The sequence below is a fragment of the Ochlerotatus camptorhynchus genome, unplaced genomic scaffold (assembly GCF_037179485.1).
Source record: "Ochlerotatus camptorhynchus isolate MF236.1 unplaced genomic scaffold, CSIRO-AGI_Acam_v1.1 ptg000107l, whole genome shotgun sequence".
In the NCBI taxonomy this organism is placed as follows: domain Eukaryota; kingdom Metazoa; phylum Arthropoda; class Insecta; order Diptera; family Culicidae; genus Ochlerotatus; species Ochlerotatus camptorhynchus.
The window spans coordinates 1,157,166-1,177,038 of NW_027040597.1; the positions used below are offsets into that span (position 1 = coordinate 1,157,166).

Sequence of the window (19,873 nt, forward strand, 5' to 3'; positions counted from 1 at the left end):
ATACTCGGGCGGCGGTTCAACACACGCTGACTTGAAGATCCAGCGGTAAAAGGTCTTTTGTTGAAGAACTTGAGACTCGAGCTGCGGACGTTCCAGAAGGTGGCAGCGTAGAAGAACAATGGACGGCCATCAAGAATGCCTTTATAGAAACAAGCGAGAGCAACTTGGGTGAGCTGCGCACCCAGAGGAAAAAGTGGATCACAGATGAAACCTGGTGGAAGATTGAGGAGCGTAGAGAAGCAAAAGTCGCGATAGAGCGGGCGAGAACCAGAGGAGCCAAGAACGAAGCCCGTCAACGGTACTCGGCTCTAGAGAAGGAAGTCAAGCGCTCTTGCAGACGGGACAAGCGAGCGTGGGTGAACTCCCTGGCCGACGAAAGGGAGAAAGCCGCAAACACTGGCGATATACGCCTCCTCTACGATATCTCACGACACCTAAGTGGAGCAAGGATGAACCCGAGGATGCCAGTGAAGACGACTGGACAATTGCTTACCGACCCCACTGACCAGCTGAAATGCTGATTTGAACACTTCGAACAACTTCTTCAAGTTTCGACGGCCAACCAGCCATCAACATCTCGACATGATCCGCCTAGGGTGCGGCGCATCACTCGCGTCAATTCCGAGGCCCCATCACTGCAGGAGATTGAAGCAGCTATCCGAAGCATGAAATCCAACAAGGCTCCAGGGGTCGATCGCATATCAGCAGAGATGCTCAAAGCTGACCCCATGCTATCCACACAAATGTTGCATCAACTATTCTGTAATATCTGGGACACCGCGACTTTTCCGGCCGACTGGATGCAGGGCATCTTAGTGAAGTCCCAAAGAAGGGGGATCTGACTGTGTGCGACAATTGGCGAGGCATCATGTTACTGTGTATTGTTCTCAAAGTTCTGTGCAAAGTTATCCTGAATCGGATACAGGAGAAGATCGACGTGACTCTCCGACGGCAGCAGGCAGGATTCCGTGCCGGAAGATCTTGTGTCGACCATATTGTCACGCTCCGCATCATCCTGTAGCAGGTCAATGAATTCCAAGAGTCCCTTTATTTGGTATTCATTGACTACGAAAAAGCTTTCGACCGTCTCAATCACGAGAATCTGTGGGGCGCCCTGAGACGCAAGTTAGTCCCGGATAAAATCGTCAACCTCATCGAAGCGCAGTATGAGGCTTTCACGTGCAGAGTTCTGCATAATGGAGCCTTGTCCGACCCTAGCCTATCTTGTGTGAGACAAGGATGTATACTATTACCGCTACTGTTTCTCATCGTAATCGACGAGATGCAATTGACCGTGTACCGAACCGTGGGCTGCTTTGGCAGTCTATCACCATGGAGCATCTCAACGACTTCGATTTGGCTGATGATGTTGCTCTATTAGCACAACGGCGCTCTGATATGCAGAGTAAGCTCAATGACCTAGCCGAACGCTCCTCTGCGGCGGGTCTCACCATCAACGTCAACAAGACCAAATCGTTGGATATCAACACGGGCAACCCTTCCAACTTTACGGTAGCGGGGCAAGCAGTGGAGAAGGTCGAAAGTTTCCAATATCTTGGCAGCCAAATAGCGTCGGACGGCGGGACCAAGAGCGACATAGGTGCACGAATCAAGAAGGCTAGGGCTGCCTTTGCGAGTTTACGAAACGTATGGAGATCCAACCAGATAAGTCAACGCACCAAAATCCAAATTTTCAACTCGAACGTGAAATCTGTGTTGTTATACGCCAGCGAGATGTGATGTGTATCAGCAGAGAACACTCAAAAGCTGCAGGTCTTCATCAACCGATGCCTGCGGTATATAATTCGTGCCTGGTGGCCTCACAACTGGATCTCGAATGCCGAGATCCATCGTCGATGTCATCAGAAGCCGATAGCAACAGAAATTCGACGGGGCGGAAACGAAATCTGCAAGCAAGCGCTGGATTGGAATCCGGCAGGACATCGCAGCAGAGGCAGACCCAGGGGCTCATGGCGGCGGAGCCTCAATAAGAAAATTAAGCAAGTCGATAGGAATCTGACCTGGACCCAGGTCAAGGCAAAAGCGAGCAGCCGCCCAGGATGGAAGTCTTTCACGTTGGCCCTTTGCAGCGCTGGTGGTGCACAGAGCCCTTAAGTAAGTAAGTAAGTCCAGGTGTAGAGTCGCCTTCCTTGCGTTGGTGATTGACACTTGCTTGTGGAACAGATTCTGGCGGAAAAAATGGGTGAGTTTGTGTACAAGACACGACCGCATGGTTGACGTAGACTACGTTGAGATGTTTAGTGAACTTATCGTGTATTTTCCTTGATATTGATTTAAAATACAGTAGAAGTAACTTATTTCTTCAATTGACTCCATTTCCCTTCCTTGAAATGTCAATTTTCTCACCCTTATTAGTAATTTTTCTGACTGTTTCTGGACTTTCCGTTAGGGATATTTTCGCATATGAAACACTTGTCTTTAATCCTCCGTTATACAATATATTCCCCGTGCACACTTCAATGCCCATCCCATCTCCGTTGAACATAACATAACACGAAGCAGGGCAGTTCAGGGCAGGGCCGCTGCAGCAATGAGGCGATGCTGAGCTGAGGAGGTGGCTCGTTGATTGTTGAAGGGTAGCGGTGGGAGATTTGGGACTAGGCGACGGGGCTGGTTTGCCGGGTATTGTTCATCCGTGATGGCTGGAAGTGTACGTTTATTTCGATGCCGGCCTGGCTGGTTGCTAGTAGCCACCTTCTTCCTGATGTTGATGTATTTCGTTCGCTTGGGGCAGTCCCGACTAGTGGCACGGTGAGTACCGCCGCAATTCACGCACTTCAGCTCGGTATCATCAGCTTGAGCACAGGTCGCCATCGAGTGGGCCATAGCACACTTGTCGCAGCGTGGTTTCATATGACAGTTCTTCGTACCATGGCCGAAGGAGAGGCAACTTGTGCATTGGGTCACATCACGGTGTTGTGGTTTGTAGGATTCCCAGTAGATAATGACCTGAAACGGGTTACGTATGTTGATCTTCAGCGCAGGAAGGGTGGTGGAGCCCTTCGTGAAGTGGACCATTAGGTGGAGTGCCTCTGGTTTCAATCTGAGCCTAACCAGTTCATCTTTTACGGTAACCGCTTCGTACGACGGCAGTCCCCGTAAAACAACCTACAATGGTTTCACCGAAGGCAAATCGTGGGTGTAAAACTCCACCGTACTGTTCTTCAGTAGGTCACCGATCGGCTTGTACTGCTGTAGGCTGGAGCACATGATCTTTTTTCCTACGCTACAGATATTGAATCGCGGGAAAAAATTGAGTTTTGCCAGCTCATCCTTAAGCTTGACGACGTACTTCATCGGGGTGAATAGCGGGGGAATCCGCTCCTTTTTGGCAATTTCAGCGGTGTCACCACCGCCATTTTCAACTCCGAGACCGAGAATTGGTTGCTCTGTACCAGCTGGTTATCTACGTCATCCGAAGCAGCGCTGGCGTTTATTTGGGCATTCTTACTAGGGCCCTCCGATGCAGGAGTAGTAGAACGCTTGTGTACCATGCTTTGTTTAGTGGCAACTGCAATAAGACTTGCCAATGTGCCTGTTGATGATGGCACTTCCACGACGTGAAAGTAACAATAAAATGAATAAGAAGAAACTCGACAGCGGAGCGAACGAACGAACGAACGAACTATACGGTCTAGCAACCAATGACCATGAGCGGAGGAACGACAGCAGAGCTCTTATATAGTTTTAAAGGTTCAAGCAAAACGATGCACAACCAAATGGAACTCGATTATGACGACTTGGTTTGGGAAGAACGTTAATTTCATGAAAACAGTGATAAAATGTCCACTCTTTATTTGTACATTTTCAACGATTTTTTTTAGAAAATTATAAAAGCATTTATTGTAGCAGATTGTGAGAGTTATTTCCTATCGATTGTTGTATTTGGATTTTATTTTCATCTATAAATGACAAAGTTATAAGCGTTCAAAACCTTACACCTTTTCGTGACGGTCGCAATTTTAGATTTTCATTTTACACCCAGTACCTTCCCGTAAGACGTAGTCTACGTCAAAAGAAAAAAAAGAAAAGGAAAAAACAACCGTCAATAATTTTGTATTCCTCGTACAATTGCTCCAAAATGAGTCTCCAAGAAAATGGTAAACCTTGATTCTTAAATCATTTTATTTTAAGTGAACTGACTGATACAATCGAAATATGTTCAACCTTTTATTCTTAATATTCATCCTTTTAAGTTGACTTAGTAAACTTCGTTAGTTTTAAGAATCTTGAAATTTGTCGCGTGACGCCACCAAGTATCTTCCAGTTTGATAATATTTCATGGATTACAGTTCTACGAGCTTGCACCTGAACACCGTTGAAAGTGAAAGTAACAGTTACTATGTTGTTTCCTTCTTATCTACCTACATCATTGCTTGAAAAAAAGCTGTCATTGTACTTAGCTCGAGATTTATTTCGCTCTCTTTTCAGCCATATTCAACCATGTACAGCATTCCGCATGTAGCACACATTCGTTCATGTAACAACTGCATCATTGTCTTTTTATTTTTCTCTTTTCCTTTTTCAGCCCAAAAAAACAAACAAACAACCAATTAAGACCGATAAAAGTGCACAAAAATGCATCACTGAGAAAAAATAAGTCCAAACCTCGGTCACAACAGAAGAAAAGTGCAATCAGGTGGAAATCCCAGCTCCGTTCGACTCAGAGAAACAAGAGCAATCAACTCACTCCGCAGGCGAACCCCACGCGCTCACTTTGGTATTTCTCGTGCTCTCGCATTCAATGATTACGCGCCTCCTGACGGACTGATGGTGGCTCAGCGGATGATGATGATGATGATGATGATGATGGTTTGAAGAGCGCGCCAATCCAAGTCCCCCCGACGGCAAACCTGGCGTAAAAATTTCGCGAGTTCTGCATCATCGTTCGGCACGAGCGGTTGTCAAGGCTCGCTGTTTGCAATTCGATACGATCGTTCGTTCGGTTGGGCTGTCGTCAATCCCCCCCACTCGTCGTCGCTTGTTTCGGTGCTCCAGAAGGATTTCTTGATAGACTTGAGGAAAAAGCTAGCAGCGTGCGGGATTCTTAGATCGTTCTTGAGACTCGTCGCGATCGGACGTGCGGATTTTGGAACTCCAGATCGGAAGTGCGGTGAATGGTAGTGCAAATATTGAAATAAGGACAGCTCTGTTTGAAAGTTGAACCGACGACGACTGCGCAGTTGGAGGTCGTCGGGTTTTACGATTTTGGCACGTTCCTTGAGCTGTCTGGAGTGACACCTGAAGCACGATGGCGGTCGATCATACGTTGGAGGAGCTGATGGGAATGTTGGGTAAGTGAGTTGGATCGAAAATCCATCATTTCACGGTTGACGGAGTGCGTGGCTTATTACGAATTATTTAGCAGTTGAAGGGGATTTTTTTTCTTCCAATGATTGCTTTGCGTGAAGTAGGAACCCCACGTGAGCTGGGTACCGAAGCGAGGGGGGGGTATGTGTGGTGCATATTGATAATTGCTGCAAGAAGTGAGCGCAAAGGCCAAGTGATTAGAAAGTGAAATTAATGGGTTGACGTTGGAAGTGTGAACACTGTTGTGGGCTAAAAGGGTTGTGAAATGTAATGGCTTCGATGTTATGTGATCCAGTTGTGAAGGTTGTGCAAGAAACTGAACCCATCCACTGACAATGGGAAGTAAGCAGCTAAAGTTTAAATTATTTCAGTTGGTCAAATTTGAAGCTGCATTGTCATGTGCTTGTGTTACGGTGGATGCGAGCAAAATGAACCTTACTGTACACCTTTTAGGCATGAACTACGTGAATGATCACTCAGAGGCTCCAAGCTCGACAACTATTCCGATGGCATTTGTTTTTGATAAATTTGCACTATTGGGGAAAATTAATAATGTTTGTGAAATAGAGAGTAACGACATCACTGGATGGTTTTCTTCCGTAGAATGGAGGTTGTACTTCATAAAGTGGAGCGTTATCACACTAGAGCTGTGTTCCAGTTGATGAATTTTCACTGAAATTTGACAGAGGCAAATTTGAAAATAAACCTGCTATTGCAGTCAGACTTATTTCTGACAGACCAGGGATCAAATTTGACCAAATCCTTCTCGAAAGTCAGAAGATCAACAACAGAGGGATTTCCGAATATTATTATTAATTTTCGAAGTGTCAAATTTAATTAATTAATTTAGCTTTATTTAGGAGGCTTTCAGCCTTAGGCTGGTTCGCCTCCGATGTCAAATTTAAGCAAACATTAACCAAATGGAATATAGCTCACGTAAAATAAATCCAAAATGTATTCATGGGACCCACACAACAGTACATGACAACATAAACAAATAATTTGACCTAAGATAGGCTTCATATCTATATTTAATTGGTTTCTGTTGATGTAAAGTCATATTAAATGCACACTTAGAAAAAATAATGTAAATTTAGGTGCTCTGAGACTGACATATACGAGCGTCAGTTTTGACATAAAATTGAGTCATAACAGACGCGCAATTCAATTCAATCAAACGTACTTTTCGACGAGTAACGAACATTTCAGTCTCGGAGCACTTAATTTTACATGTCATATTAGTTTACGTCTGATCCTTTATGTCAAACATAGATTCCGTCACGTGTAAAATTAATTATTTCTAAGTGTGTGTATATGTAGTTTCATATACTAAATTTCCAATTAAAATTGGTTTAGTATTTTGCACTACCTCGAAGATAAAATGCAATCGATTTACCAAATTGGAATGACAATCTTTTTAGAAATTTCAACAAATATGTTTGATAAGGGTTAAACCATTTTTTACAGAATTAATTTATGGCTACCTTCTGTTCTTCAGCATTCTTATTGATTATCAATTGGAGTCATTGTTCGCCCGTAAAGATGTTTATTATTGGGTCTTTTCACATAACATATGTGGAATTCGATCTTCAAAAATCGACCCTATTTCAATCAGTCCAGTGGTAGGCGCGTAGGCAACAAGATATACCGTGACAGCGGGCCCAGCACAGCAAAATAAACAATTTGAGCCCGGAACATGCTACCTACTGCCAAACGCTGCTGTTGGTATAGGCCTTGTCACTGGCCTGATTTCAATGATTTTAAGTGGCATAGAAGGACATCGATCTGTCAAATGGATTATAGGGGAAATGCAGGTAATTTCGGCCTTAGTGTCCCTACCCAGACAACCAGAATACACGTATATTCAAAGTTGTTTCTGCGATTTACAAACATATATACAAACAAACAAATCGTATAGAATGCAAAAAAATGGCTTATACGTACAAAAGTGGAGGCCATATACGTGAAAATTTGAATTCCTTTTTAAATTAGTTGATTTAACAAATTAAATTTGGAAAGTCTTACGATGTAATCCGATTCCATTTGTGATTCAGTACGATGTAAAACTGGTTCTTCGTATGTAAGTCGGAAATTTGCATTTTATACGATTTAACTTAAACATAATGTGATGTATGTTATTCTTATATTCGATGTTGACTTAAACTGTAGCAATTTACGAAACTGTCTGTACATTGTTATACGACTTCTGGTTGTCTGGGTAATTTGGGCCCATTCATAAATTCAGCAATCGACTAAATTTTCAATAGCGACCAAAAATATTCATTAGTACCGTCCCAATGACGCGTTCATCTAGATAAAATTGATAAATAGCAGATTTTTAGCGATGTGCCCAATCTTAGATTCATAGGCCAACATTAGAGACATTTCCCCTTACTTACTTGATACTTGATGGGCTACGAATCGCCAGGTTGATTCAACGCCGAACGAAGTACTCTTCTCCATTGGACTCGGTCCTGAGCCAATCGCTTCCAGTCGCCATGAACGTTTAGCAACCTGATGTCCTCCTCAACTGCAAATAGCCAACGTGTCCGAGGTCTACCCCGGAGTCGACGACCTCTACCGGGTTCTCTGCTGAATACAATATTTGCTTGTCGTTCTTCCGGCATCCGCACTACATGCCCAGCCCACCGTAGTCTGCCGTGTTTTATAAGCTTCACTATATCCGTACCGTCATACACTTGGTACAACTCGTGATTCATGCGACGCCGCCAGATGCCATTCTCCTGTTTACCGCCGAGTATTGTTCGCAGCACCTTACGCTTGATGACACCAAATGCTCTCCGGTCAGACTCTTTTAACGTCCACGATTCGTGGCCGTAGAGGACTACCGGAAGTATCAGCGTCTTATACAGAGCGAATTTTGTTTTCGTTTGCAGGCTACGGGACTTCAGCTGGCTACGTAATCCGTAAAAGGCCCTGTTTGCAGCTGCAATACGTCTCTTCACCTCGCGGGTAACATCATTATCGCATGTCACTAGTGTTCCAAGATACACAAATTCTTCCACTACCTCAAATTGTTCACCATCTAACAACACTACACTACCAACACCACTATTGCTCCCACGCTGTCTACCGGCTACCATGTACTTCGTTTTGGTAGAACTTATCGTGAGCCCAATCCTCGCCGTCTCCCTCTTAAAAGGCACAAACGCCTCTTTCACTGCTCTACGGTCAATTCCGATGATATCGATGTCGTCCGCAAAGGCAAGGAGCATGTACGATCGTGTGATGATGGTACCGTTCCTCTGCACACCAGCTCTCCTAATCGCTCCTTCAAGAGCAATGTTGAACAGTAATTTTGAAAGTGCATCACCCTGCTTCAATCCATCTAAGGTCACGAACGAGGTCGAAATCTCATCTGCAACCCTTACACTTGATTTCGATCCATCTAGCGTTGCGCGAATCAGTCTAATTAGTTTCGCCGGAAAACCATGTTCTAGCATAATCTGCCAAAGCTCATTTCTCTTCACTGAATCGTATGCTGCTTTGAAATCAATAAACAGATGGTGAGTCTGCAAGTTGTACTCTCGGAATTTATCAAGGATTTGACGCAGGGTAAACATTTGATCCGTCGTTGATCGGCCCTCACGAAAACCTGCCTGGTATTCACCGACGAAGGACTCCTCAAGCGGTCTCAATCTGTTAAACAGAACGCGTGACAGTATTTTGTACGCCGAATTCAGAAGAGTTATTCCTCGATAATTGGCGCACTCGAGTCTGTGCCCTTTTTTGAATAATGGGCAAATGAGGCCATCCAACCAGCTAGCAGGCAGTTCTTCGTCCTCCCATATCTTCGTTAGAATACGGTGGATTGCTTGATGCAGCTGCTCACTTCCGTGTTTGAAAAGTTCGGCCGGGAGCTCGTCCTTCCCAGCAGCCTTATTGTTTTTCAGCTCACGTATTGCCTTTTTAACCTCGTCTAGCGTTGGAGGCTCCACAGCTTGATCGTCGTCTGCGATGTTTACTCTGTTCCTCGATACTCCCTCACTCTCTCCATTCAACAATGTCTCAAAATGTTCTTTCCACCTGGCAGCCACCATTGTTTTATCTGTCAGCAAATTCCCCTCAAGGTCATTGCACATGGCGGGAGATGGCGCTGTTTTACTCCGCACACCATTGACAGTCGCGTAGAACCTTCGCATATCGTTCTGTTCCATACTTTCTTGCGCCTCAGCAATCACGCGTTCTTCGTATTGCCTTTTCTTTCTGCGGTGGGTTCGTTTCTCAGCTGCCCTTGCTACCTTGTACCGCTCTCTGTTCAGCCGGGTACCAGACACTAACATTCGGCTTCTGGCAACGTTCTTCTCATCCGTCAACCTCTGGCACTCCTCATCAAACCAGCCATTACGTGGTCGTCTTTGAGCTGTACCTATCACTTCTTGTGCTGTTGTGTTCACCGCTCCGTGGATTGTGTTCCACAGATTGTTGAGGTCCTCGTTCACGTTGATTTCGCTAATCCGCTCATCAAGCTTCTGGCGGTACTCTGCAGCAACACCTTCTACTGACAAGCGATGGATATTGAAACGCATCGATCTCCGGTTCGTTGAATTCGTAACGGTCGATAGACGCGCCCGAAATTTGCAGACAACAAGATAATGATCTGAGTCAATGTTAGGCCCCCTAAAAGTCCTTAATTCAATGCCATCTGAGAAGTGCCGGCCATCCACCAACATGTGATCGATCTGGGTGCAAGTTTCGCCATTTGGGTGTCTCCAGGTGTGCTTTCGGATATTCTTGCGTGCAAAGTAGGTGCTACTGATGGCCATACCTCTAGCAGCGGCGAAGTTTATCAGTTTCAGGCCGTTATCATTGGTTACTGTATGTAGGCTCTCTGTACCAATGATTGGACGAAAGAAATCTTCCCTCCCGACCTGCGCATTTGCATCTCCGATTACAATCTTCACGTCGTGTTTTGGGCACTCATCATAAGTTTTATCGAGACTGTCATAAAACGCGTCCTTCACGTCATCGGATTTATCGTTGGTTGGCGCATAGATGTTGATCAGGCTGTAGTTGAAGAATTTGCCCCGAATCCTTAATGCACAGATGCGGTTGCTTACCGGTCTCCACCGCATAACACGCTTCATCTGCTTCCCGATCACTATGAACCCTACTCCATGTTCTGCCCTATCGCCACCGCTGTGATAGATATGATACTTGAAGGAAGTGTTGGCGATGGGATCCACCGCCCGGAATTCACGTTCTCAGGATCTAGGCCACCGTACTTCCTGAATAGCAGCTACGCTCACATTCACTTTTTGCAGTTCACGAGCCAAAAGGCCCGCTCGTCCAGGTTCATTTAAGGTTCTGACATTCCAAGTACCGAGTTTCCATTCATTGTCCTTATTTCGTTGCCGGGTCGGTTGCCGAAAATTCCGTTCGTTGTTTTCTCTTTCTTCGTTTTTCTGAGTAATGTTGGGGGTTTCAGTATGCTACCTTACCGGGGTCGCGATACCTACATCATGTTGGTTAGGCTGCCACCTTAGGTGTAGCTGACGTGATACAGCATTTCTTATTCAGCCGCTCGCTCCGAGACAGACGCTGTTTGAGCCGCACCTCCATGGTGAACAGACGCTCGAGGGTTGCACCTCCTCACTTTGCTATCACCACGATCCGGATCCATGTTTTTATCGTGGTGACATTGCCCAGGCTACGCTACCAGCATCTTTTGCTGGCGGTCTTTGTCATCGGCTGACCCGTGGAAGCGTGAGGTAGGAACTTGTGAGGACCAGAGCTGTTGGGACAACACTCCTTCCAGTTTGTCGACTCACCATTTGTAGCCCAGCCATTTCCCCTACCAGCTGTAAAATGAGAAGGGGGATCAAGGGGGCAGTCAATTCTTTTAAAATAATTCTAATGTGGTTTACAATTCTATGTGTTCTTAGCACTTTGATTTCATTAGGTTTCGTAGGAGGAAAAAATTCGACCGCGTAAATTTGGAGTTAAGTGCTTACATTTTGAAGTCCAGAGAGCAGCAGCAAAATTTTGCAACAAGTTGTCAAGGTTTATACAGAAGTACCATTTGAAAAATATGCAGTGTTTTGAGCTGACCTTGCATCGTTCCATTCGCAAGAATTTTGCAAGCTGGGTGATAAATGAAATCGAGCGCTTATCGATACCTGTAATACCCAAGATTTCAACACTTCCTATGTTTCTCAATTGCCATCAATTGAAAGTTTCTTCTCAAATCCCAATACAAAGAACTACTCCAATTACTTTGGAACAAAAACCGTGGTAAGGTTGATCCTGGTTGATCAAAACGGCAAAGGGCAACACATTTTTTTTTCGACTGTTATGGCTAAGGTCCTAGGGTGGGACTCGCAGCTAGGTGTATCAATGTTAAGCACTATTTACAAACGAAAATAATAGTTTGGTTCTATTGGAAGTTGTTTTGTTTATAGTTTTTTTTTTATAAAAAATTGCCTTTTTCAATGTAAACGTTAATATGCATCTACAGGATATTTCGTGAAGTAATCAGAAGTTGAATCACTAAAAGCACAATTAACAATATTTCAACATACCACAGACAAAATGGTAGCTTTACACCTATTCAACGTAATCATCAAATCTTTGCGTTATTTGCATTAAATTCCATTCAATTACAATACTTTCTTTAATCAATCCAGTTCGTTTGGCATCATTCTACTTGCCATCCGCTAATCTATGGAATCTATAGCATCTATAGAAAATACTAGTTAACAAATCCTTTGAAAAGCCCCCTGTCAAACTAGTCGAAAAAAGAATACCAAAACGTCAAACTCCGTCAAGCATTTAAACAGCTGAGGAATAAAAGAGATGACAAATTATCTGGGCCTCAATTGTTTACATCTCATTGTGCATTATCCTAACCATTGACCATTCGCCTTTTCGGTCCCACTGTAACTCCTTACTCCTACAATAAAACATCATAAGCAAACATCAGTCTGGGCGTGAAACAAGGTGAACATTTCCTTACCCTTTCACTCCTTTGAAAATCCCATTAGATTCTGTCAATCTATGCGAGAAAAGACGGCGGCTGGCTGGTACCATGGTGACAAAGGCCGCTAGATTCCATGCACAGATTGTCAGATGCTTACACGCTAACTTGAAAGTACTCATTAATGAGTAAAAAAAGACCCATTTTGAAGAAAAGTGGCTTAACTCATTAATGATTAAACAATTTTACCCATTAATGAGTATCTGTTACCCATTAATGATTAACAATAACTCATTAATGGGTAACAGATACTCATTAATGGGTAAAAAATTTACTCATTTAATGAGTTAAGCCACTTTTCTTCAAAATGAGTCTTTTTCAACCATTAATGGGTACTTTCAAGTTAGCGTGTATGGAATTTTACCATTGGAGTAAAGAGTTGCATAGTCGTAGGGTTACCATTTCAAAAAATTGAAAAGGAGGACATTTCATTTCAATTTTAGAGAAAAGGGAGGACATAGTATATATTTTGTTTATCAATGGAGGAGGACAACGAGTTTTTATCAAACGTTTTGAAAACATATGCACTTACTCAAAATTTATGATTTTCAAAAGGTGTAGTGTAGTGTAGTCGTCATCAATTCGATTATAATCATTATTCTTTAAAGGAAAAAGGGGACGTCATAATTTTTTGGAAATTCAAAAGCAGTTTTTTCGTTTAAACCGAATAAATTTGAAAATTAATGACGTTCCCTTTCGGTAATTGGTAGTTTGTCTATTGGGTTACGTCCAATTAAAAAGCAGTAATCTTTTCTAACGGATACTAGGGTTTTTGATCTAATTTCCGTCCTACTAGCACAACCCACGCGTAACCTCTCTTTCTTGAACGGGTTTTTAACAATAAATGAAATGTTGCTATCAAAGATGACTTCTAAATGTATTCCCCTTTCCAAAGTACCGTTGAATTTGATAAAGAGCTACACATTGTTGAGATATTGTTAAAAATCTAACACTGCTTCTTGATTCCATATTCGTCCTACGAATTTCAGTTTCGTCCAAACGCATTGAAACGCCATTGGATTTTCTTCGTCCTACGGATGAAGGAAAAAAATCGAGTTTGCTAGGAGCGCTTCTGTTGTTTTGAGAACAATGAGTGTAAATATTCACCCAATACGCTCTAATAGGCTTTGTTTCTAGCTTGTGAACTAACGCATCAGTACAATCGTGAAATCATTGATTATACTGATGTTTTCTGCTCGATAGAACGGAAATGGACGATTACGACGAAGTAGCGCTCTATCCTACTACCTAGCCTTCAAATTTAATTATACAGTACCGGTCATATTAGGGTACTAATGCTGGAATTTTGTCCCTCTAAACAAGTTTAATGGACTGCAACTTTTTAATATTGGTATTGAAAATTCTGAAATTGTTACTGCTGGTTGGTTAAATAATAAAAATTTAACAGTATGAACTTATTAAGTTGAATTGAAATTAAGAATTGATTGTGCTTCAAGAAATTACAATTTTTTAAACGGTGTTCAAACAAGACTCGGTTTACTGAAATTACTCATACTTCATGTAGAGTCAACTTTCTTAAAAATACCGGTAAATTTTGAATATTTGATCAACCAGCAGTAACAATTTCAGAATTTTCAATACCAATATTAAAAAGTTGCAGTCCATTAAACTTGTTTAGAGGGACAAAATTCCAGCATTAGTACCCTAATATGACCGGTACTGTATAACTAAATTTGAAGGCTAGGTAGTAGGGTAGAGCGCTACTTCGTCGTAATCGTCCATTTCCGTTCTATCGAGCAGAAAACATCAGTATAATCAATGATTTCACGATTGTACTGATGCGTTAGTTGTTGCTGAAGTTTTGCAATTTAAATGCACATACTAAAAAATTACAGCTCTTTAAACTTTTTTGGGCAGACAAACACTTTACAATGAGCCCTTTAATATGACTTAAGAGAGGAGCAGATTCAAAACAAACTGCCTTGGCAACCTCTTTCTGGGATGTTTCTGGCGAAACTGCCAATGGAATCAAGATAGGCGATGCTCAGTTGGCTCTGGCTTTGACAGTTCGTTTGGCTCAAAACCAGCCAGTCCGCTCCTTTCCTATACTAGACCCTTTATAATATGACCGGTTCTGTACATACCTGGAAATTAACTAATGAACAGTTTTGCATGAAAACGTCAGTTTAATAAACTTCAAAACCTTTCAAATAGGATGAGGTTGCGTCAAAATAAAATGAAAAAATTATTTATTTATTATATTTTGAGGCAAAAGGAGAACATGTGAAAAAATGTTAAAAAAGGAGGACATGTCCTCCTTTAGGATACCATATGGTAACCCTACATAGTCGCCGTCAACGTTAATGTTTACTGAGCATACAATCATATATCTGCTTTTCTTTCGTAATGACCAATGCCGCAAACGCAAACAATTACTTTTTGCGTGAATTTATCGAAAAAGAAAACTCACTCAAGTAAACCACCACAATGATTGTGTAGAGAAAGAGTCCTCCTATCCGATAAAATCGGTTTCTAATATGGATTGATTTTGACATACGAGAAATTTACAAAAAACGCCATTATATATGTTTTCGATATTGGTTCTTATGAACGCTCAGTTTCGTTATCAAGAAAATTTTATTTTGACAGATCGATGTCCAACTATGCCTGTTATACCACTGAGGCAACACATAAAAAGGGGTCAATTTTGAGTCAGCTATTTTGAATGAAGTTTCGCATATGTTATGTGGTCTTTTTATGTAAATTGGATGACGACCTAACTCAAAAGCAGTTTACGAGTTGTTGTTCAGCCAAGCTAGCTCTTGCTGCCATTCGGTGCAATATGCCACCAATTGATTCACACGGATGTTGCGAAGAAATGTCACTAAGAATCAATGTTGTATTTCTCCTTAAAAATACAGAGGCTTGATTTTTTTTTAATTTTTGTATTGGGAAGTGGCTCCACTAGACATAAATACACACTTTTTTATATGTATGCATTTTTAAATTGAAAATAATGCACAGCAATCGAATCATGCGTCAGCCCTTCTGATATTACAACAAAATTTAAGTTTTTAAGTGTTCCTGAATCCATTTAATAAATAACAAACGGATGAACTGAAATTTGAAATTTTTTCAATGATGTTTTTGAACAGCATCCTGAAATACAAACAGTACCACTTTTTGCTCGGGCACTCGCGAATATTACCAAAGCCCACCAGGGAGTAAGCATTGCTTGGCTAGTATGATCACTAAGGATGCTCAACTCAGCTGGATTCCTCCAGCGGATCAGTTTTGAAAAATAATTACACCTAATATAACAAACTGTTCAGTACTTACCGTCAACTTCTCTTCTCCAGAAGATGGCCATCGGAGGCCAATTTCGCGGCCCGGGTAAAAATAAACAAACTACTGGTGGTAAGCTCCAAGTTGGATTAGCTTTTAATACCGTCCTTCCATAATAAAATTGTTATGGTGATTTTGCTTAACGACGTTTTCGGTGTATCATCCAAACCATTGGTGGAATAGTTTTATTATTTGTGTTATCGTTCGTTTATGCTAATTTTTTATTAGGGTTGTTTGATTGATCTGCAAAATGTTTGCTTAGAGTCGTGTTAATTAACTCTGATTCGACATCAAAGTAGCCAGACATTCTTCATCGGGATATAATTCGAGGAAAATACCGGTTGACGCTTACCACCAGGCTGAGCACACGGCAAAACAAAACACCAAAATTGCTATAAAAAGATCAGTTCCCGATTACTTTTTCGAAAAGCCGTATAAACTTTTGTATAAAAATGCATTTGATCGTCGGCTTGGCGTAACTGGTAGCTCACCCACGCATACTAACACCACTATCAAGTAGGGGATTATTTCTCCTATCTGATGGTAGTGTTAGCATACGTGGGCGAGCTACCAGTTACGCCAAATCGACGATCAAATGCATTGTTTCCAAAAGCTAATACGACCCTTCGAAAAAGTAATCGAGAGTTGTTCATCCGCTCAATGGCAAATGACGTAACTTTTTCGCCGGGCATTTATGTGGGTGCGGCAAACGTGAGGCACACTGAGAAAAAAGTTGGCACCAAACAAGTGTGTAGAGTGGCCACCCCTTGATGAGTAAATTTATATTTTTGGAGTTGATGATCCATTTGTAAGCCGCGTAAATTATTTAGGAGTTGTAGAAGTAGCATGGGGTGGGATGAGCATATAAATTGTTTTCAAAGCATGGCTTTTACCTAAAGAGGGTCTAGTATAAGAGAGGAGCGGACTGAACAGATCAGAGCCAAAGCCAAATGATCCATCAAGGGCCAAGCCAATTTGAACTGTCATTCGAGCCAATTGAACAAGCCAAATCACTCGCCAAATCAATTCTTATATCAAGCCAATTGCGATTGAAATGCAATTTGTCATTTGACAACAGTGAATACATCACTTTGTTTTTCAGATCAGACATCGATGTAGCAACTGAATGTTTGATAAACTGTAATTGATTCGTATTTATAAGCTGTAACATCTTGTAGGACTTTGCAGTAGAGCAATATAAGACATATTGGAATAGCAATAAAGGTCTTACATATCCAATGCGTCTCCAAATGTTGGAGTTCTGTGAAGCCTGGATTAGACGTTTAACTCAACTCACTTCAACTGAGAACTGAACGTCGTAAAATTTGGTCGATGACTATATATTCATTTAATCACTGGATTTCTTGCATTGCCTTCATGTTCAATCATAATAGCAGTACGGCATGATGAATGAATGATTATCTAACTAGCGGGAATTACTATTTGGAAACTGGAGACATCCAAACGAAATTCCGGGTGACTCGTTGTATTTACTTCTATGTCGAAATACTTTCATATGGGTCATTCCAGCCCAAGTGGGTACACCACCTGTGGTCGATGTCACCGATTTGAGCCAAACTTGGCCAAAATGCTTATTCTGGCATTCTGAACAAACGTCTTTTTTGATTTTGCTCTGAAGTGCCTAGATCCCTCTCGGCTATAACCCTGCATTTTCGAGATTTAATTTTTAATCTTTTAGAAGAGATTACTCCACAACCAAATAAGCTATTTGTAATCTAAGAACGTCGATTTGAAGGTTTTTTAATGTAGATTCTTACAGGTATACCCACATTTTGTTTTTTTTTTATAGAAACTACAGTAAACAGGCTGATTACCGGCAGGTATTAAAATTGTCAAAAAATGGCCTATTTTCACCATGGGCGGGATTTTTTGTTTCTTAATATTTTGAGCTCAAATTTTCACCACACTTTGGAAAACTCTTCTACTTGATGATGAGATTAGCAGTACTATACAATTTCAATTGTGGATGACAGCCCATGGTGAACTGAGGCAATCTTTTGACAATTTTGGTACCTGCTGGTAATCGGTTTGTTTACTGTAGCTACTTTTACAAAAACACAATGTGAGTACATTTCTGTGAGTCTACATTAAACAACCTTCAAATTTTCGTCCCAATATCACGAATAGCTTATTTGGTTGTGGAGTAATCTCTTCTGAAAGTTGAAATTTTTAAAAATCTCGAAAATCCAGGGTTGTAGCCGAGAAGGATCTAGGCACTTTAGAGTAAAATCAAAAAAGGTGTTTGTTCAGGATGCCAAAATAAGCGTTTTGGCCAAGTTTAGCTCAAATGGGTGACATCGAACACAACTTTTTTTTAAATTCTGAACCCACTTGAGCTATGCCAATATCAACAATGGATTTGTGATTTAGTTTTTTTTTTGACTTATCCATTATTATTTAATCTCTCTTTGTTTGTATTTATTAAAATTACACATAACATCAGTATACCCATATTATGTTTTGTATATTTTCTATTATTATTATTTTCCAGTTATCATGCAATATGAGAAATGACGGCTTTGGCACATCTTTACCTATTATCGTCAGGGGGTAAACGAAGTCTTAGAGTGTTCATTTATTGCAAAACGATGTTCTGAAGTATGATGCACCTTCATGCAAAAAACTAGCGCTTTTTTAACCCTTGACAATAATAGGTAAAGAAGGGCCGAACCCGTCATTTCCCCTATTTAATTTTGAATGTTGGTTTTGCTTCTTTATTGATCGATTTTACAATGTTTGAATTCACAAAAAACATCAGCTTTAAAATATAATTGAAGCGCTAACAATACATAGATTTACTGTTAAAGCGTTTTTCTTTTAGTGCTTTGGTACTACTTGAACGTAGCCTGAATAACAAATATCGTATGATCAATTTCTGCCGCATGACATGACAAGTCTCAAAATGATTTGCAGGAACGGTGACCATCAAGTTGCAAGGAATATTCTTTACATCAGCACAGCTTTGCAGGATTCTAAAATTTCATTGGAATATTTGTTCTAACCTGGTAATTTTCATTATTGACTTATGAAAGTTTTATTATTGTCATAATATAAAGCGTAACCATTGAAGTCTTTCAGTGTTGTAAGCAACGGCCCTTTCTTGATATTGTCATTTTCTGTTGTACAGCTTTTTATGCATCGTTGGCACAGGCTACCTCGTCGATTCAAGCTGTTCAATATAACACCTGCCACATAATATAGTGCATTTTGATCCGATTCTTGAAATTCATGGAAACTGTTTAGATCATCTTCCTCCAAAGAATTTGGATCATTGAACAAGCTGTCCAAAAGTTGATCATCCTCAGAGATATTTTCGAGTTTCTGCTCTTCTGCTGCATTATTTTGTTTCTCTGGTTCGACTCTATTTATAATTTTTGAAAAATTCAGAACCCACTCTTTGTCATCATAAGAGTAAGATGAAATTTGAGATCCCTCCAAAACCTGCGCCAACGAAACAAGCTTCAAATCATTCTTCGCTTGCAAAGCTCTTGGACATTTACGTCTTGCCCTTAATTGTGAAAAAATGTTTTCAACGCAATCTTGGGTAAATCTTCCTAGCAAGAGAAAATTGTAGCCGTTATCGAGAAAATATGCCTGCAATCGAAGAATTGAGTCTGTGACCATAACGATTGAACTCTTTTTTTTTTAATCTAGTTCGTTTATTTGTAAGGCTCAATCGCGTTAGCTTTACGGAGCCGATAATTCATTGTTCTTTGTTTGTAAAAAAATTCACTTAATTCTATGTCTAGTAGGAGTTGGGCCGATTACTCGCGGCTTACTCGAGGTTACAGGGGTACATTGTCGAAGGATAGGAAAAGGGGAGGAGCTTGGGTAGGGTTTCGATGTCTCATCAGAGTGATGTCGCCAGTATGAACGGTAGTGTGGTTCTAGATTCGTCTGGAGTTCGACCGGCTATGGTGACCAGTGGGCGACGATGAGACTCATCGAGACGGGGGACAAGACAAACAAAAACTAATAAAGAGATACAAAAAACAAACGAATTAAATTCTTATACTAGACATTTGCAGAAACACATAAATCGACTGCATATAGCAGAGATCGCGGGTACCCAACACGTCTCTGATAGGAATATAGGGTTGTCTTCCTTGGGCCTCGAGGGTATTCAAAAATCGCTCTCTGGCGGCGTCATTATCCGTACATTGCCAAACTACGTGATCGATATCGTCGTAACCGTATCCACACCGACATATATTGCTG

At 41.4% G+C, this 19,873-nt stretch overlaps 2 protein-coding genes across 2 annotated transcripts in view; one reads left to right on the top strand and one right to left on the bottom strand.

Moving 5' to 3' along the window:
- Positions 1-2,529: 2,529 nt before the first annotated feature.
- LOC135699362 (uncharacterized) lies at positions 2,530-3,318 on the bottom strand. Its single transcript, XM_065219603.1, has 2 exons — positions 3,175-3,318; positions 2,530-3,129 (listed from the first exon to the last, which is right to left on the bottom strand). Exons 1-2 carry the CDS (start codon positions 3,316-3,318, stop codon positions 2,530-2,532), a joined length of 744 nt encoding a protein of 247 aa, XP_065075675.1.
- Positions 3,319-4,939: 1,621 nt separating this feature from the next.
- LOC135699381 (organic cation transporter protein) overlaps positions 4,940-19,873 on the top strand; it is a 44,083-nt gene continuing 29,149 nt past the window's right edge. The window contains exon 1 of the mRNA XM_065219626.1: positions 4,940-5,315. Within this exon, the coding sequence (XP_065075698.1) occupies positions 5,273-5,315 (43 nt within the window). The 5' untranslated portion in view covers positions 4,940-5,272. The remainder of the gene's footprint in view (positions 5,316-19,873) is intronic.

Excerpts from the sequence above, each read along its gene's own strand:
- LOC135699362 (XM_065219603.1), bottom strand. The coding sequence starts at position 3,318 with ATGAAGTACGTCGTCAAGCTTAAGGATGAGCTGGCAAAACTCAATTTT. Across the intron at positions 3,130-3,174 it reads ACCTACTGAAGAACAGTACG|GTTGTTTTACGGGGACTGCC; the intron begins GTGGAGTTTTAC and ends AAACCATTGTAG.